Source organism: Pongo abelii, chromosome 12, assembly GCF_028885655.2.
Source record: "Pongo abelii isolate AG06213 chromosome 12, NHGRI_mPonAbe1-v2.0_pri, whole genome shotgun sequence".
NCBI classification, from domain to species: domain Eukaryota; kingdom Metazoa; phylum Chordata; class Mammalia; order Primates; family Hominidae; genus Pongo; species Pongo abelii.
In genome coordinates, this window is record NC_071997.2 from 99465839 (window position 1) to 99482157 (window position 16319).

The 16319-nt window shown below is 40.7% G+C and overlaps 1 protein-coding gene across 23 annotated transcripts in view; it reads right to left on the reverse strand.

The window, feature by feature from the left end:
• The window catches only part of LTBP1 (latent transforming growth factor beta binding protein 1), a 446431-nt gene that overhangs the window by 114761 nt on the left and 315351 nt on the right, over positions 1–16319 (reverse strand). For 16 of the 23 annotated variants that reach the window (XM_024242216.2, XM_024242210.2, XM_063713730.1 and 13 more), the window contains 4 exons: positions 15058–15183; positions 13752–13877; positions 12908–13030; positions 8713–8832 (listed from right to left, as the gene is read on the reverse strand). In XM_024242216.2, the coding sequence (XP_024097984.1) occupies positions 8713–8832; positions 12908–13030; positions 13752–13877; positions 15058–15183 (495 nt within the window). The remainder of the gene's footprint in view (positions 1–8712; positions 8833–12907; positions 13031–13751; positions 13878–15057; positions 15184–16319) is intronic. The other 7 variants (XM_063713727.1, XM_024242212.2, XM_054548242.2 and 4 more) reach the window with 1 other exon arrangement.

The window sequence follows — 16319 nt, forward strand, 5'->3', positions numbered from 1 at the left end:
AATGGATTCTAAATCTCAAATAATTTACCAATGGGCTTTTGAGACATAACAATTTGGCATTTACCACTCAATCAATTAATTAAACCTCCCAGGGTAAGAAACTTGCCAGAGGTATCAGGTCAGACTTGGTAGGCAGATAGTTCAAAGATGTATGCATCCATCTTACTATCCTATCACCCAATCCAAATTGATCCTTCTCATCTACAGTGCCCAGAGAGACTCTAACAAGTGCATTGTTGAAAACTAGATGTGCCATGCCCACAGGATTTCCTGGTCTACTCATCTAATCACTGTATCAGGAAAGGCAGTCAGGACAGTCTAGCATGATTTATCCTTAATGAATCCTGACTGGTTCTTATAATCATCACTTCCTTTTAAAAATGTTTCATCTCATCATTTGAATCAGGCATTCTACAGTTCTTTGTCAAGATTAACAGGAAGCTCAGTGGTCAGTAATTCCCAGACTCTACCTTCTTTTCTTTTCTTTTTTTTTGAGACAGAGTCTCGCTCTGTCACCCAGGCTGGAGTGCAGTGGTGCGATCTCGGCTCACTGCAACTTCTGCTTCCTGGGTTCAAGCGATTCTCCTGCCTCAGCCTCCTGAGTAGCTGGGACTACAGGTGCCCGCCACCACACCCGGCTAATTTTTTGTATTTTTAATAGAGATGGGGTTTCACCGTGTTAGCCAGGATGGTCTTGATCTCCTGACCTTGTGATCTGCCCGCCTTGGCCTCCCAAAGTGCTGACATTACAGGCGTGAGCCACCGCACCTGGCCTCCACCTTCTTTTCTTTTTGTGGGGAAATGAGAACATTACTCTCTCCGTATCCTCTGATAACTGTCAATTCTCCACAATTTCACAGAGATGACTCCCAGCTGGCCAGTAATCCCACCTGGCTCATTGTCTCATTGCCTTGGGGTGTAATTCATCTGGGTGAAGAACCTTTTAAAATTTAAAATTTCCCTTGCTAATATCCTGGGAACATACCAGACTGTCTCAAGCCCCTCCCTGGTGGGCATAACCCACCATGTACAGAGGGTATTCAGTGGCTGATGTCACCCAGTCATGTTCTCCCCAGGCTGTGCTCACTTAACATTTCATGTAGCAGCTGCTTGGGGTTGGCTAGAATTTGTCCCGGAGCAGTCATTTACCTGTATTACTTCCTGTACTTTCAATGAGATGAGTATGTCAACATAACCAATTATTTCTCTAAGGCTATCCAAACTCAATTTGTTCCTTAATCACCAATACAGGCTTCAGTAAGTGAGTACCACTTGAGATAGGGATAAAGCATCCTATTCTAGCACTACAGCTACATGAAAACACAGGATTATCCCCTACCCCAAATGTGTCATTACTCTAGTGATTCCTCAACTATTCTTCACACATAATCTTTTATAGTAAAGAAGATGGGAGAACACATTTGGCAGAAAAGCAAGCACGGCAAAATGAGAGACAGATGTTGGTCCAGCCAGTGTGATGAAACCACCTCAACTGCATTTGAGGTATAGTAGACCCTCAGAATCTCACACCCCCTCTGTCAATTCTGATGAAGTTAAAATATGTGGTAGTAGCAGCAGAGCTGCTGACAAACCTTTGTTACATAATCCTCAAAGAATCATCACGGCTTTGCAGAACTGGAGAAGAATCAATGAATGCTATGCACATCCTACATAAAGAGCCAAGGATGATCTCAGAAAAATCCAATCACTAATCCCACCAAATTATTGGCTTCCTACCTCACCTTTCCAAAGGAGCATTTTATCTTTCAGCAAAACTCAACTGCCACTACATATGGTGCAGACTGGCTGTCTCAAACTCTAGAATCCCCGAGCCATTGTTACTGCTGCTTGCAAGGGATGATTCCAGCCCATGTGGCTTTCTCCTTTCTATGCTCTTTTATTTTCCTTGTTGTCTTCATTATATTTTTTTGTTCTTTAGTTTTCTTATGTGTACACCAAGGGTACACGAGACATTGTACAGAACAAAACACTGGATTTAGAGATAAAAGATCAGGGGTCACATCCTAGTTCTGATATTTATTACCTATAACCTTTAGTTAGCCCATTCACTTGTTTGGGAATCAATTTCCACACTTGTACTACACAGATGACTACCGTGAGGAGCAAATGATGCCATCATGTCAAAACCTTCATAAACTATATAATGAGAAGGATTTTGTTATAATAATTAATGTTCCCACAAACCATGCTGGCTGCTTTCAAAAGTTTTTTTTGTTGTTGTTGTTTTTATAATTGCCAATCTTCTCTGGCATATAGATACATAGACAACAGCTCAATAAATAGCTTAGTGATTGCTTAGAAGCATCCTTCAGCATATAATAATTTAGGGATAAGGCTAACGTTTGCACATAAAATATGAAAAAGGTACATGTTGTACTCACTTGCAATCTTCTATAAAACAAATACCTGCTGTACCAAGTCTTCAATTTCGGATTAGTCTATGAATACTCATATAAGCCATGAAAGTTAACACTGAATCTTCAAATCTGAAAATAAATCCTAGGGTGAACAGAACTTCTAGAACAATGAGTTTTCCATGTTTTCTGTCCAAGTTTATTCTTCAAGTTCTCTGTGCCAGGTCTTGGTTAAGACTGTAGCTAATCAGTTGTCAAGTAGATTGAATGATACTAAATTCTTCAAATACTCAAGACCTACATTCATAGAGTTTAAATGGGAGTCAGAAAGTCATTCTCAACTTAATCAGGGATTAAAAAAGAAAGGTTACACTGACAAAATCTCAGAACTTTGTTACCAGGTCACAAGTTCTATCACGAACTGAACTACAAAGCAAGACAACCCCCAAAAGCCTAGCTGCATATATCCAATAGGTGGCATATTCTGCCTTGTGAAGGTGAGCAGAGACAATAAAGTACAGGAATGGAAACAACAGCATTATTATAGATGCCTAAACATTTGTTAGGAATCACTAATGACCCTACAGAGAAGTATCATGGCTTCCAAGAAGTGTATTCCAGCTAAGTAAGAACACTAAGAAGTTGGAGGGAGTCAACAGACATATCACCCTGAACATGCCCAATCTAGTCTGACCTTGGAAGCTAAGCAGGGTGGGCCCAGTTAGTATTTGGATGGGAGATATCGAATGGAAACCACAAAATTATTTACATTCATAAGGGAATGCTCCAAAAGGCCAGGCGTGGTGGCTCACGCCTGTAATCCCAGCACTTTGGGAGGCTGAGGCAGGTGGATCACAAGGTCAGGAGTTCAAGAACAGCCTGACCAACATGGTGAAACCCTGTCTCTACTAAAAATACAAAAATTAACTGGGCATAATGGCATGCGCCTGTAATACCAGCTACTCTGGAGGCTGAGGCAGGAGAATTGCTTGAACCCGGGAGGTGGAGGTTGCAGTGAGCCGAGATCGCACCATTGCACTCCAGCCTGGGCAACAGAGGGAGACTCCGTCTCAAAAAAAAAAAAAAAAAAAAAAAAGAGAGAATGCTCCAATGACATAGGAAGAATTAAAAAACTATATGACATAAGCTTCAAAAAGCCAAACAGAATATAGTTATATAGAATTTGACCTGGGCACGGTGGCTTATACCTGTAATCCCAGCACTTTGGGAGGCTGAGGTGGGTGGATCACCTGAGGTCAGCAGCTCGAGGCTAGCCTGGCCAACATGGTAAAACCCCATCTCCACTAAAAACACAAAAATTAGCCAAGCGTGGTGGTGAGCACCTGTAATCCCAGCTACTTGGGAGACTGAGGCAGGAGAATCGCTTAAACCCTGGAGGTGGAGGTTGCAGTGAGCCGAGAGATCACGCCATTGCACTCCAGCCTGGGCAACAAGAGTGAGACTCTATCTAAAAAAAAAGAATGTGATTCATAATTTACTTTACCAAGTACAAGTTATTACTGCATCTCTTATGTTTGAGGACAAGAGCAGTATAGAGGAGGGTAATAGTTGGGGGAAGAAGGGTTGTAGCATTGACGGGGTTCCACCATGTGTCAGATGCCTACTAGGTGCTTCATATTGCTTATTTCATTCTGGCAAGAAACCCTAAACAGCAAGTATTTCGATCCCCATTTTACAGATAATAAAACTAAGCTTCAGAGAGGTCATGTAGCCCAAACTCTGTCTAAATTCAGGGAACTAAGATCTCTACATTAGCAATATCAAATGTATCTTTAAATAATTAAATATTAGAGAGTTTCCTTGGGGGATGGCTCTCATCGGGTTTGAATCAGGCCAGCTCTCCACAAGTCAAGAAGAACCTGTAAGTTGAGTACCTGACAGGCTGGCTTCCCTTAAGAAAGGACTTGGTTGAAACAGCCATTTGGAACTGGCCAGAACCCAGAGTGACGAAATAGTCATTAAAGGTGGGGATCGAGTGGGCAGCAACTCCAGGCTGAATGTCAGGTCCAAGGAATACAGTGCTGAATGATGAACGTGACTCTCTAGAGAAGAATGAAATCCACAACTTGAAAGAAGAAGCTACATTAACAGAAGAGCCAACAAGAGTTGCCAAAAAGCATTAGGGATGATGTGTGTTAGGTAGAGTCTGAAATGATAGATATTTGAAGTGGATAATAAACTACTGAGGATGAGGGATTGTATGACCTGAGCTAAACACTAGGGAAAAAATGTAGTCCCTCAGACAACACCTGCTAACATTTTGCCTATTTCTGCCCAAAACAATTTCTGCTCTAATTTATAAATCAAGGAGAAGCATCAATCAGTAAGACCCAGCTTACACGGCATGAATACAAAGAGGCCATTAATGGTTTCACCAAGTTCATCATTTAGTCTGTGAAAGAAGCAGCAAGCGTAACTGGTATAAAATCCCTGCAGAATATAGGGGTTGAATAGCAAGGCTTACTGAAGTCATTCAATAGAAAGACAGTCAAATCAACGTGAAGACAGACCAGTTTAGAAAAAAACATATGAGCATAATGCCAAATTTAAGAAATGTTATATAAAACATTGTATATATTTGATTATAACAATGTAAAAACACATACCAGTGAGAGGAGAGTTGTAGAAAAAAAGATACTAACATTTATGGAACACCGCAGCCCTGTGAGATAGACATTATCATCTCTACGGATGGCAACTAACAAATGCCAAATGTAGGATTTTACACCAAAATGGTATGATTATAGGAAATTTTTTAATGGCCGGGCATGGTGGCTCATGCCTGTAATCCCAGCACTTTGGGAGGCCAAGGTGGATGGATCACGAGGTCAGGAGATCGAGACCATCCTGGCTAACATGGTGAAACCCCGTCTCTACTAAAAATACAAAAAATTAGCCGGGCGTGGTGGCAGGTGCCTGTAGTACCAGCTACTTGGGAGGTGAGGCAGCAGAATGGCGAGAACCCGAGAGGCGGAGGTTGCAGTGAGCCGAGATCGTGCCACTGCACTCCAGCCTGGGCGACAGAGCCAGACTCTGTCTCAAAAAAAAAAAGTCTTTAATGTTATCATGGAGAATTTTCATTAAAATTTGGGGCAAAAAAATCATCAATATATCCTATATTATCGGAACTAAAAGGATATAATCACAGGTAACGGTTAGAGACAAAACAAATGACTAGCCAGGAAGAGTATGTTAATAACTTAGGATTTGACTATCCTGACCACCATGGGATCACTAAAGACTCCAAATCTTTTACTTTACTTTTCTTCACATCATGTATCACATCTGACATCCCATATATTGTACTTGCTTATGTGTTTATTTGTAAGCACAATGTAAGCACCAGAGTATAACTACAATGAAGGGAGAAACTTTATTTTATTCACTCTCTCTCTTTTTTTTTTTTTTTTTTTTTTGAGATGGAGTCTTGCTCTGTCGCCAGGCTGGAGTGCAGTGGTGCAATCTCGGCTCACTGCCACCTCCGCCTCCCAGGTTCAAGCAATTCTCCTGCCTCAGCCTCCTGGGTAGCTAGGACTATAGGCGCGTGCCACCACGCCCAGCTAATTTTTGTATTTTTAGTAGAGATGGGGTTTTACCATGTTGGCCAGGATGGTCTTGATCTCTTGACCTCATGATCCGCCCATCTCGGCCTCCCAAAGTGCTGGGATTACAGGCATGAGCCACCGCGCCCGGCCTATTTTAGTCACTCTCAATCCCCAGTGTCCTGGAAAAATACCTGGCACAAGGTAGATACTCAGTATTTGTTAAATGAATGAATATATATCCAGTTATGTTAGTGATGAGCTCAACTCAAAACTAGGCTTAAGACAAGACTGCACCTTCTGAAAGGTATTTTAGAATACCAGAAGTACAAAGCTAGGGCTCGGCAGTCATTAACATGGTCAGAGTTTAGCAGAAAAATCCAATCCACCCATTGGCTCAATGTAAGTAGAAAGGCATGCTGCAATATCTGCTTTTTGTCACAGTCAACTTCTCGACATTTGAAAGCTCTACTACTATAAAAAATTAAGATGGAAAATCTATTTCAGTATAACCTGCAAAGGCCCTCATGAGAAATTTAGAAGAGCTGCAAGTCCAATATGAACAATGGATGGAACTGCAATTAAATCTTGGGGGAGTGGCTTCATCTGTAGATTATGTAGAGCCTAAAATTTTACCCAAAGCAGAAAGATAAAGGACACTGTCTCCATTTAACAATAGGAAATACATGACCTCAGCAATGCAAAAACAAAACAAGGGGCTAAATATGGGACTTTGGCTGAATTGAGAAATGCAGTGATCTAATATTTCTGCTTATGACTCTACTCATCTGGTTGACAAAAGTAAAATTAATTTTAAATGAGGTGCTGTGCTTCTGTCACTAAAGTTTATATATATATATGTGTGTGTGTGCACATACAGGTATAAGAATTCATTTAGTATTATTTATATTGAAGAACAATCACTTGCCAATTTGGTCAGTCACATTCCAGTAATAAATTCATGAATCAGGGCTGTGTTTATACTACTATTATGAATTTTAGTTATTTAAGGTAGAGTTCAGGCTCTGCTCCTGGATTATTTATCAGGAGGTAAAAATGAGAATATGCATGGAACCTTGATAGGCAAGTATGAAATTTATGCCAAATAGGAAAACTGAAACCATATATATTAATACTTTCTGGCCAGCACCAGTTACAAAATCAATTGCTTATCAAATAAACAACTAATGAATAAAAATCTTTTCTTCAAAGACTACATCTCACAACTCCATCGGCAGAGACTCTTGGGTTGGGGATGGGCCTAGGGGCTCAGGACACGGAGCTCTCCGTACCAGCTACAGAGTCTGAGCTGATGCTGCTTGGTGATGAGACTAAAGCTTTAAAACTGAGAGTACTTTTGCAACCCCCATTAAAACACCTAAATGTCTTCCCAGGGCTATGAGAATGAAGACTGTCAGTTTTAACAGGACTAAGAGGGCTTTAAATTTTTCCGTGGTCTGTCCTCTCATCTTGCAGCAAATCTTCCTGTGTTCTCTGGCCTTCAGCTACACTGGCCTTCTGCTCTCTCCTCCTTCCACAAGCCTCTGGCAAATGCTGTTTACTGTGCCTGAAATGTTCTCCCTCCCACCCCCTCACCAGTTGAACCTCAATTCAAGAATTTTCCTAAGGGCAGCTCATTCTACCATATGCTCTCACAGCATCATAGAACCCTCCTTTCTAGTGTTTGTCTCAAATCTGTGAGTTTGCATTTATCTGTGAGACGTTTTGAGTGCATGTCAGTCTCCCCCACCAGACAGTAAGTACCAAAAGGAAGGGGTCATATCAGTTTTTCCTCTCAATATATCCCAGAACTTAGTACAACTCTGGGGATATACAGTAAGTTTTGCCTTTTGTTTCATATTTTAGAGACAGGGTCTCACTGTCACTCGGGCTGGAGAGCAGTGGCACAATCATAGCTCACTGAAACCTCGAACTCCTGGACTCAAGCGATCCTCCCACCTCAGCCTTCAAGTAGCTGAGATTACAGGCACACACCACGAAGCCCAGGTAAGTTTTTTAATGTTTTGTAGAGATGAGGTCTTGCTATGCTGCCCAGGCTGGTGTCAAACTCCTGGCCTCAAGTGATCCTCGTGCCTCGGCCTTCCAAAGTTCTGGGATTACAGGCATGAGCCACCATGCATAGCCTATAGTAAGTTCTCAAGCATTTGAGGGAGAAAGGAAAGAAGGAAGGAAGGAATGAACAGTTTAACTCACATATTCAGAGTTCTGGTATGGAGTGGAAAAGAGTTCAAGTTTTAGGGAAAAAGACTGCATGGTAGACACAAATGAAAACCATTAAGGGGCAGAGCTAACTACAGCACAGGTAATTAGAATCAAAGCAAATTTATTACTCTGTCTTCCTCAGTGCCTAAAGCACTACCTTTGCTACTTCTGTTGAAAATTTGTGTGTGTGTGTTACCTAATTCTACTTGTCTGTGGTAGATGCTTATTCTTTCTTTTTAAGTGTTTTGCTCTCCATCTCTCTTCCTTCCTGTAGACCTTACTATCTTATTTGGTTTTGGATATTTATCTCATTAGGAATAACAGTTTGTTTCAATCCTAATTATTTTCCCCATCTAGAATCTTACATCCTTCATGCTAAGTCATTTTCTTATTTTCTCAATGGTTAAAAGTTGACGGGGAACTTTTCTTAGAATGATGTAAGATTTCATTTTTTCATTTTGAAAGAGGGCTCCATTGGCATTACACCACTCTATCAGAAAATGGGCCATGCAGAAGAAACAAACCTTTGATAAGTACACTATAGTACCTACCAAGGCACTGTCCATTCCAGCCTCGGAATCCTTCTGTGCAGGGAACGCACTGGTAAGATCCAGGAGAATTCACACACTGCTCATCTGGACAAGTACTTGGATTCAAACATTCATCAATATCTGAAAAATCAAAAAGCTAGGTCATGAACGTTTTATCAGATTACCAAAGCAAAATCTTACTTTGTGATGAAGGCAGAGGGGGAAAGCATGTTATATCTACATTTCAGTGGGAAAAACAATAATTGGGTAAGTGAGACATTGGGTCTATACTTAAATACATGGCAATAATGCATGGTCAAGTATACCTGGATTAAAATATTTGCATACATTCCAAGGAAGAACCTGGCCCCAATTCTTCAACTAGCAGGACCTGGCCTCTCCACTCTGGGAGTTGGCAGCTCCTTTAGGGCCAATTTCTGGACATGAAACCTTTCAAGTAATCGCACAGCTTTCCAGAAAGAAATACAAGGAATGGGGGTGAGTGTGAGGAAGCCATGTATCCACCCAGCTAGAGGTTCTCTCTGCAGACATTGGATGCTCTAGGGAAATTCTCACTTTGGCTTCATGGGCCCAAGAACATCCTAGGTTTGAATAATTTAAAACCTTTCATATGACAGGAATTCCTTGGAGGTGGAAAAAAAACATGAGAGAGTGAACTCATCACATACTTCCAAGCCTTTTCAGAAAACATGGTGATATGACCATATGGTAATATTTTCTGGTAAAAATACACCTTACTTTTCATATTCATAGCTGACTGAAGTTATTAATCATCATTCTTTCCAATTTGGGGAGAAAAAAATCACCTAAAATATGGTTAAGTCTGTGCAGAGATAACTACTATGACAGCTTGAGGCATTTTTAAGAATTGTCGAACAATAAAATGAGGAAAAAGATATAGGAGAGAGTTCAAACAATTTAAAATAACTGTTAACACCGTGGCTTCTAGCTGCATTTGAAATAAGTGTTTTTTCTGAGGTGGATCTTGAACTGATATGAGTGGATTTAATGTTTAAGTATCCTAATATACAATGTATATATGACCTTTAATTGTACTTAAAATGTAAACAGATTTTCAGGACATAAACTACAGAAACAAAAAAAGAAAGAAATATATAATGGGTCCACTAAATATGTGTCTAAGTATGTGATGTCTACATTCTAGTAAATACTTAAAAATTATCTCCCATTGCATATCATTAGACATGTGAAAAGATACTTAAAGTGAAAAAGTTGAAGATGATATTAACAAAATAAGCACCAGGTCAGTGTTGTAATTTTTTTTCTATCAGTAAAAATTCTTGCCAATAGCCAATGACACATAGTGGTTTTTTTAGGTCAGATGTTCTGGGACGTCTTGTTCTACAAAAAGATGGTGCTTGCCAGTTTCATTTTCCAAATAGCATTACATTCTCCTCTGGATGGGATATTTCAAAAAAATAGAACTACAACTGCTAAATCAGAGAATGCCATTGAGACAGGCTGGCCCAATAAATAAGGTGCAATGTTGAGCAATACAAGATAACGTCCCTGAATTTCTAGCTGCTCTCACCTCTGCTTTTCCCCTCTTCTATAAATTAGGAACTACCTGCCCTGTAATACCTTAACAGAATAAAATAAGGATGCATGAGATAATGTCTGTAAACTACAATAGACTCCTTGGAGACTGGTGCTATTTGAAAGCAACTTCGTTAGTGACAGCTGAGAGAATTTTCTGTGAGCCAGAAGCCTGGGGACGTTTGGTTCTAGTCCATGATGAAATTTGAAAACAGCCGTGTTGCTTGGCTGCTTCTTCTTTTCAAGACTTTTCATGGGGATAGAATCATATATTATTTACTCAGGGAATGCTAGTCATCTTTCTCCCAAATAATTTTCATATATTGAATATTACCGAATATTCTCCTGCAAGCTTCCAATTTAAGTACATAATTTTCCAATTTCTTTTCTATTCCTTTCCATCCTATTACTTAAGTATCTTATCTTCCCATTCTTGACCCGTGTGTAGAACTTAAGAATCAGTATTTGGGATGGGCGCGGTAGCTCACGCCTGTAATCCCAGCACTTTGGGAGGCCGAGGTCGGCAGATCACGAGGCCAGGAGATCAAGACCATCCTGGCTAACACGGTGAAACCCTGTCTCTACTAAAAATACAAAAAAAAAATTAGCCGGGCATGGTGGCGGTCACCTATAGTCCCAGCTACTCAGGAGGCTGAGGCAGGAGAATGGTGTGAACCCGGGAGGTGGAGCTTGCAGTGAGCTGAGATTGCACCACTGCATGCCAGCCTGGGCAACAGAGCAAGACTGTCTTTAAAAAAAAAAAAAATAGAAAGAAAGAAAGAAAGAAAGGGGGAAAAAAAAAAGAATCAGTATTTGACTTCTTTGTTGGGGGTTGGGGGATACTGCTCTGCACATAAATGCTTGTCAAATAAACTTACCCCGTTTTTTTAAAGCACTCCCCGCAACTACAGAGGTACTTGAGATCTATACAAACACAAAAGGAATCAGGGACGGGGGAGATTTAAAGAAACTATAACTTCTTGAAAACTAACAAAGTGACAGGCATCATACAAGTTATGGCAACACGAAGTTATTTTCATGAAAACCTGGAAGTTAACTTCATGGTTCCTATTTTACAGGTGATGTACTACGTTTCAAAGGGGCAAAGTCAGCGGCTGCAGGTCAGGCAGTTACTAAGCGTGGGCGTGGTGAGCTGATCCCATGCTGCATCTCTCCAGCAGAGGAGAGTTCCCTGGAAGAGCAGCGTGGAGACACTTTACACCTGTGCTTGTTCTGTAGCCTCGTGGCCCTCGGGGAGGGTACAAGACTCCATGCTGATCAGAGATCCAGCAACATAAAACACTCCCACTTCTCTCTAGATTAGAACGAAGGGGTGGAGGCAAGACACCAGCAGGAGGGGCAAAGTGTACGCTGCCAAAAAATGTCTAATTAGCTCTCCCTCCAGGCCTGGGTCATTAGAGCGGTGAAGAAAACCAACATACAGAAGCCAGGGGACAGCTGAGGGCTGGCTGTGCCAACCTAGTCCATCCTGCCCCACCTAACAGAGCCCAGATCTACTAGACTCTGCTGACAGCCAGGCAGGGAACCCCAAGGAACCAGCACCATGCTCCCATACCCTCAGAGATCCCGTGTTCCTTCACCCTCCTATTTCCATGGCAGGTTTTTAGCAGAAGGTCAGTGTATTTCTTCATGAAAATAATTGCAAAAAAAAGTGCCATAGTGTTTTGTTTTGTTTTGCTTTGTTTTTTGGAGACAAGGTGTTTCTCTGTCACCTGGGCTGGAATGCAGTGGCATGATCTCGGCTCACTGCAACCTCTGCCTCCCAGGTTCAAGTGATTCTTGTTTCCTCAGCCTCCCAGGTAGCTGGGATTACACGCGTGCGCCACCACATCCGGCTAATTTTTGTATTTTTAGGAGAGAGGGAGTTTCAGCATGTTGGCCAGGCTGGTCTCAAACTCCTGGCCTCAAGTGATCCACCCGCTTCAACCTCCCAAAGCACTGGGATTGCAGGTGTGAGCCACCGTGCCTGGCCTCACTACGGTGGTTTCAGAAAGAACCAGAGCAACTTGGACACAAACGTGAACAGAAATATGAAAAGGATAATAATTGTGACCATGCTATAAATATTTTTTATAACATTTTTATAATGAAAGAAAACTCACTGCTGTGGTCAATAATGAGGAAATTTTATCAAGCACAGTTGGAATCTGACCAAAGTTTGTCAGACCATGCTTCTTAGGGAGTCTGTGAGAAAGTCCCAGAACACATGTAAAAGAAAGCAGTGGAGACAAAGGAATATAAGTAGGTGAAAAGGTCAAAAACAAAAAACCAACACTGGCTACACCCGCACCATGTTCCCAGATGAATGGTCCGGACTCTGTAATTAAGCCTGTGTTTGTACTAAATATGATGCAATTAATCACTCTATGGTGATTTCATTCCAAATACCAGAAAGGCAGATATTGAGGTGAAAAATAATGAGAGCATGAAGATGGAAAATAATCCGAAAAGAGCCAGTGAAAGGAAGAGGCAAAGAGCCTGTGAATCTAGGAAGGAGAAAGAGCTTGGATCAACTGGTATCACCCATGGAGTGTGAGAAGGAAACAAGAACCAGGCAAGGTGCCTACCAACCCTGAACATCACGGTCACGTGTGCTGAACACTCTCAGCTGACTCACCCTCACAACGGCCTCTCTGAGTCATGCGGTACCCGCTGTCGCAGTATTCACACCGGAAGGCCCCCACAGTATTGACACAGTGCCCCTCCCCACAGACGTCCGGCCTCAGGCATTCGTCAACATCTATGAAGAGCAGATAGCATTGTTGAGTTTTGTGTTCCAAATATTGTTTCAAACCTCTCCCATCTCCCAGCTTAGCTCAAATATAATAACGAAGTAACTGATTTCTTTTTTTTTCCTTTTTTTTTTTGAGATGGAGTTTCGCTCTTGCTGCCCAGGCTGGAGTGCAATGGTGTGATCTCAGCTTACTGCAACCTCCACCTCCTGGGTTTAAGCAATTCTCCTGCCTCAGCCTCCCAAGTAGCTGGGATTACAGGCATGCGCCACCACGCCTGGCTAATTCTGTATTTTTAGTAGAGACAGGGTTTCTCCAAGTTGGTCAGGCTGGTCTCAAACTCCCGACCTCAGGTGATCTGCCAGCCTCGGCCTCCCAAAGTGCTGGGATTACAGGTGTAAGCCACGGCGCCTGGCCAGTAACCGATTTCTATTTTCCCTTTGATTTGTTTGACACACATCAAAATCATCTAGTTTTGATTCATGCAGCATGGTCCAAAAGTAACATTTAATGTATCTTGTCTATGCACATATATGACACTCTTTCTTCAAAAATGCTAGGGGAAAAAAATCCATTTTTATATCACCTGGGATCTAGCAGACTGCTGTCATGATAATTGTTTAATAAAAAATTCTGGGTTGTCTGGATAAGCACTGAACTGATGATAGTCTTAGGGGATCTAAAAACTCAGATCTAAGAATTTGTAATCAGGAAGAATGCTGCCATTACCTATGCAGTTAGTACCCTCCTCACTGGCCATAAATCCTGCTGGGCAAATGCACAAGAAACTTCCCTCGGTGTTTTCACAGCGTCCCTGGGAGCAGAGGTGTTGGACCTGAGTACACTCATCAATATCTGTTAACAAAAATACATATAAAAAAATTAGTTCGGTGTAGCAAGAACTTAGTTTCCCTGCTCTGTAAAATACCATCATACTATTCCCTGGGTACCACCCAACCTTTGTAACTGAGAACAACAGCAAAAGGAGACACAATCTTTCTCCTCGCGTACTTGAAGGATTGTTCCTGGAAGAGAGAAGCAGCCTACTGTGTATCACTTCAAAGGCTAAAACTACAAAACCATGACACTGGTGTATCAAAGAGGCAGATTTCAGGTCAACACAGAAGGATTCTCCTGATAACGAGAGACATCCAAGCAATGGAATTAGCTGTCAGTAGGGAGTCAGAAATGCCATGAAAGAGACTCTTCCTCTGTGCATATGGGTGGAGCTGGATTAGGTCATCTCTGTTGCCTTTCCAACTTAATATTCTAGGTTCTGAAAGTGACACATATAATGTCTGCAAATGACAGGGAAATAGCCAAATTATGGACCAGGTGGCTGTCTCCTTTCTCCCCCATACACACACACCAAATAGCAAAACTCACATATACTAAAGTAGTATTAATTAGATATGTGCCTTTGTTGCTTCCTATTGGCCTTATAATTTAGTGCTGAATTTTTTTTTCTTAAAAAAAAAGAGAAATTAAATTTAGAGTTACATTAAAATGATTTATTTAACTCTACTGCATATCTTTCTGAGATACTTTTTTTTTTTCCCGAAAGGAGCATATATGAGATCCCTAAATTTCTAAATTGACTGACACCTTCAGGCCAGCATATGGATTTTCAATTTTAAAATCCCTTTAAAAAAATTGAGTCTTATGTACATAAATGAATGTAATTCTTTATTGCAGTATACATTAATGTTAATTCGTTTTTGCTAAATACATGTTTTTAGGTAGCTGTTTCTGTAATTCATATTTTGTTTACTTTATCCAAAAAACTTTTGGAAATTATTTCACCTTTATGTAAATGTATTACATTTGCGAGGTAAACAAATGTTGAACAAAGAGGTAAGAGAATTCCAGTTGTTTAGCAAACCTTTTTTTGAGCTCCCTTAGCTAAGGGATAAACTTTCAAAAAATTAAACCAGTAACATTTTCCCAAAATGGTTAAGTTGGTTTAAGAAAAAAATGTTCTTAATGTGCAAATGTTTGATATTTAGTAATTTAGTCAATCAAAATTGTCTCTTACCCACACATTTCCTCTGTTGTTCACTGAACTTGTAGCCCTCATAGCATATACAGGTATATCTCACTGGTAGGTTAATGCAGTGTCCTGCTCCACAGATATCAGGGTTCACAGTACATTCATTGATTTCTTTAAAAGTAAATAAAATAATGTGAAAAAACCCACAGAAATGAACAGATTTCACTGCTACTTGCAAAGTATTACTTTGTGTTTCCTGACCAACTAGCAAATTATTGCCAGCTCTGCATTTAGAAGACAAAGGTGACCTCTGAAATCAAGTATAAATTCATGTGATTACTTTATGGATTAGTTAGTCCTACCCAAGGCCATCAATAGTTCCTAGTGAAACATTTTTAAGATGAACTGAAGTGAGTAGAAACTCAGAAAAAGGCCATGTTGTAAGTTGTAAGAAAATCAATTATTAATAAAACAGCTTCCAAAATGGCCTATTAATGAGTTTCTATTCACTGTAGTTCATCTTAGATGATAGAGTTTGAATCACCAATAGATAAGAGATTTCTTATCTATTGATAAGAAACACATTGTAACTTTCCATTCTTTAGCAGACCATATTTGAGTTTCAACAAATACATCCAATCTCCTCCAAAATTTATCATTAATCCCCCCAAAGACCTCCCACTTCTAAACAAAGAAAAACTTCTTGGTGTATCTTACTATTATTTGCCAATTTCAACATGAACATATTTTATTTCTAGTGGTAAAGCAGAATCTTTTCCCAAATCTTTTCTGCTAAATTCCTCCCTTACTCCCTTACTGAGCCCTATATAAGACTGGCTTCTTCTACATATCCTGTACAGATTAGCCCTGTTCAAGTTCTCAGTCTACTCTCAGTCTACTCACAGACATACACTACGGTGGAGGGAGGGTCTTAGGAGTCCATGGTTAGGTGGAGTCCATCAAAAAAAACCCAAGGACTCGAAGGGGGCCTTCTGAGATTAATTACTCCCTTAAGATTTTCTGTTTCCAATGACCTTTGTAAGAAGGTATAATGGCCTAGTGAAGGTGGCACAGCTGGTGGTTAGAAGCACTGGCTTGAAGACCGTGAAGGCACAAATGCTGCTGCCCTTTACAGTTCTGCAGCATGGGGCAAGTGACCTCGCCATTCTACGCCTCACTTTTCTACATGTGTAAAATGGAAATAATCAGAGTTCCAACTTCAAAGTATGAGAATGAAAGAGATACTCTAAATAATGCATGTAGCCAATGCCTGGCATATTATATGTGCTCAATAAAAGTTACCATTA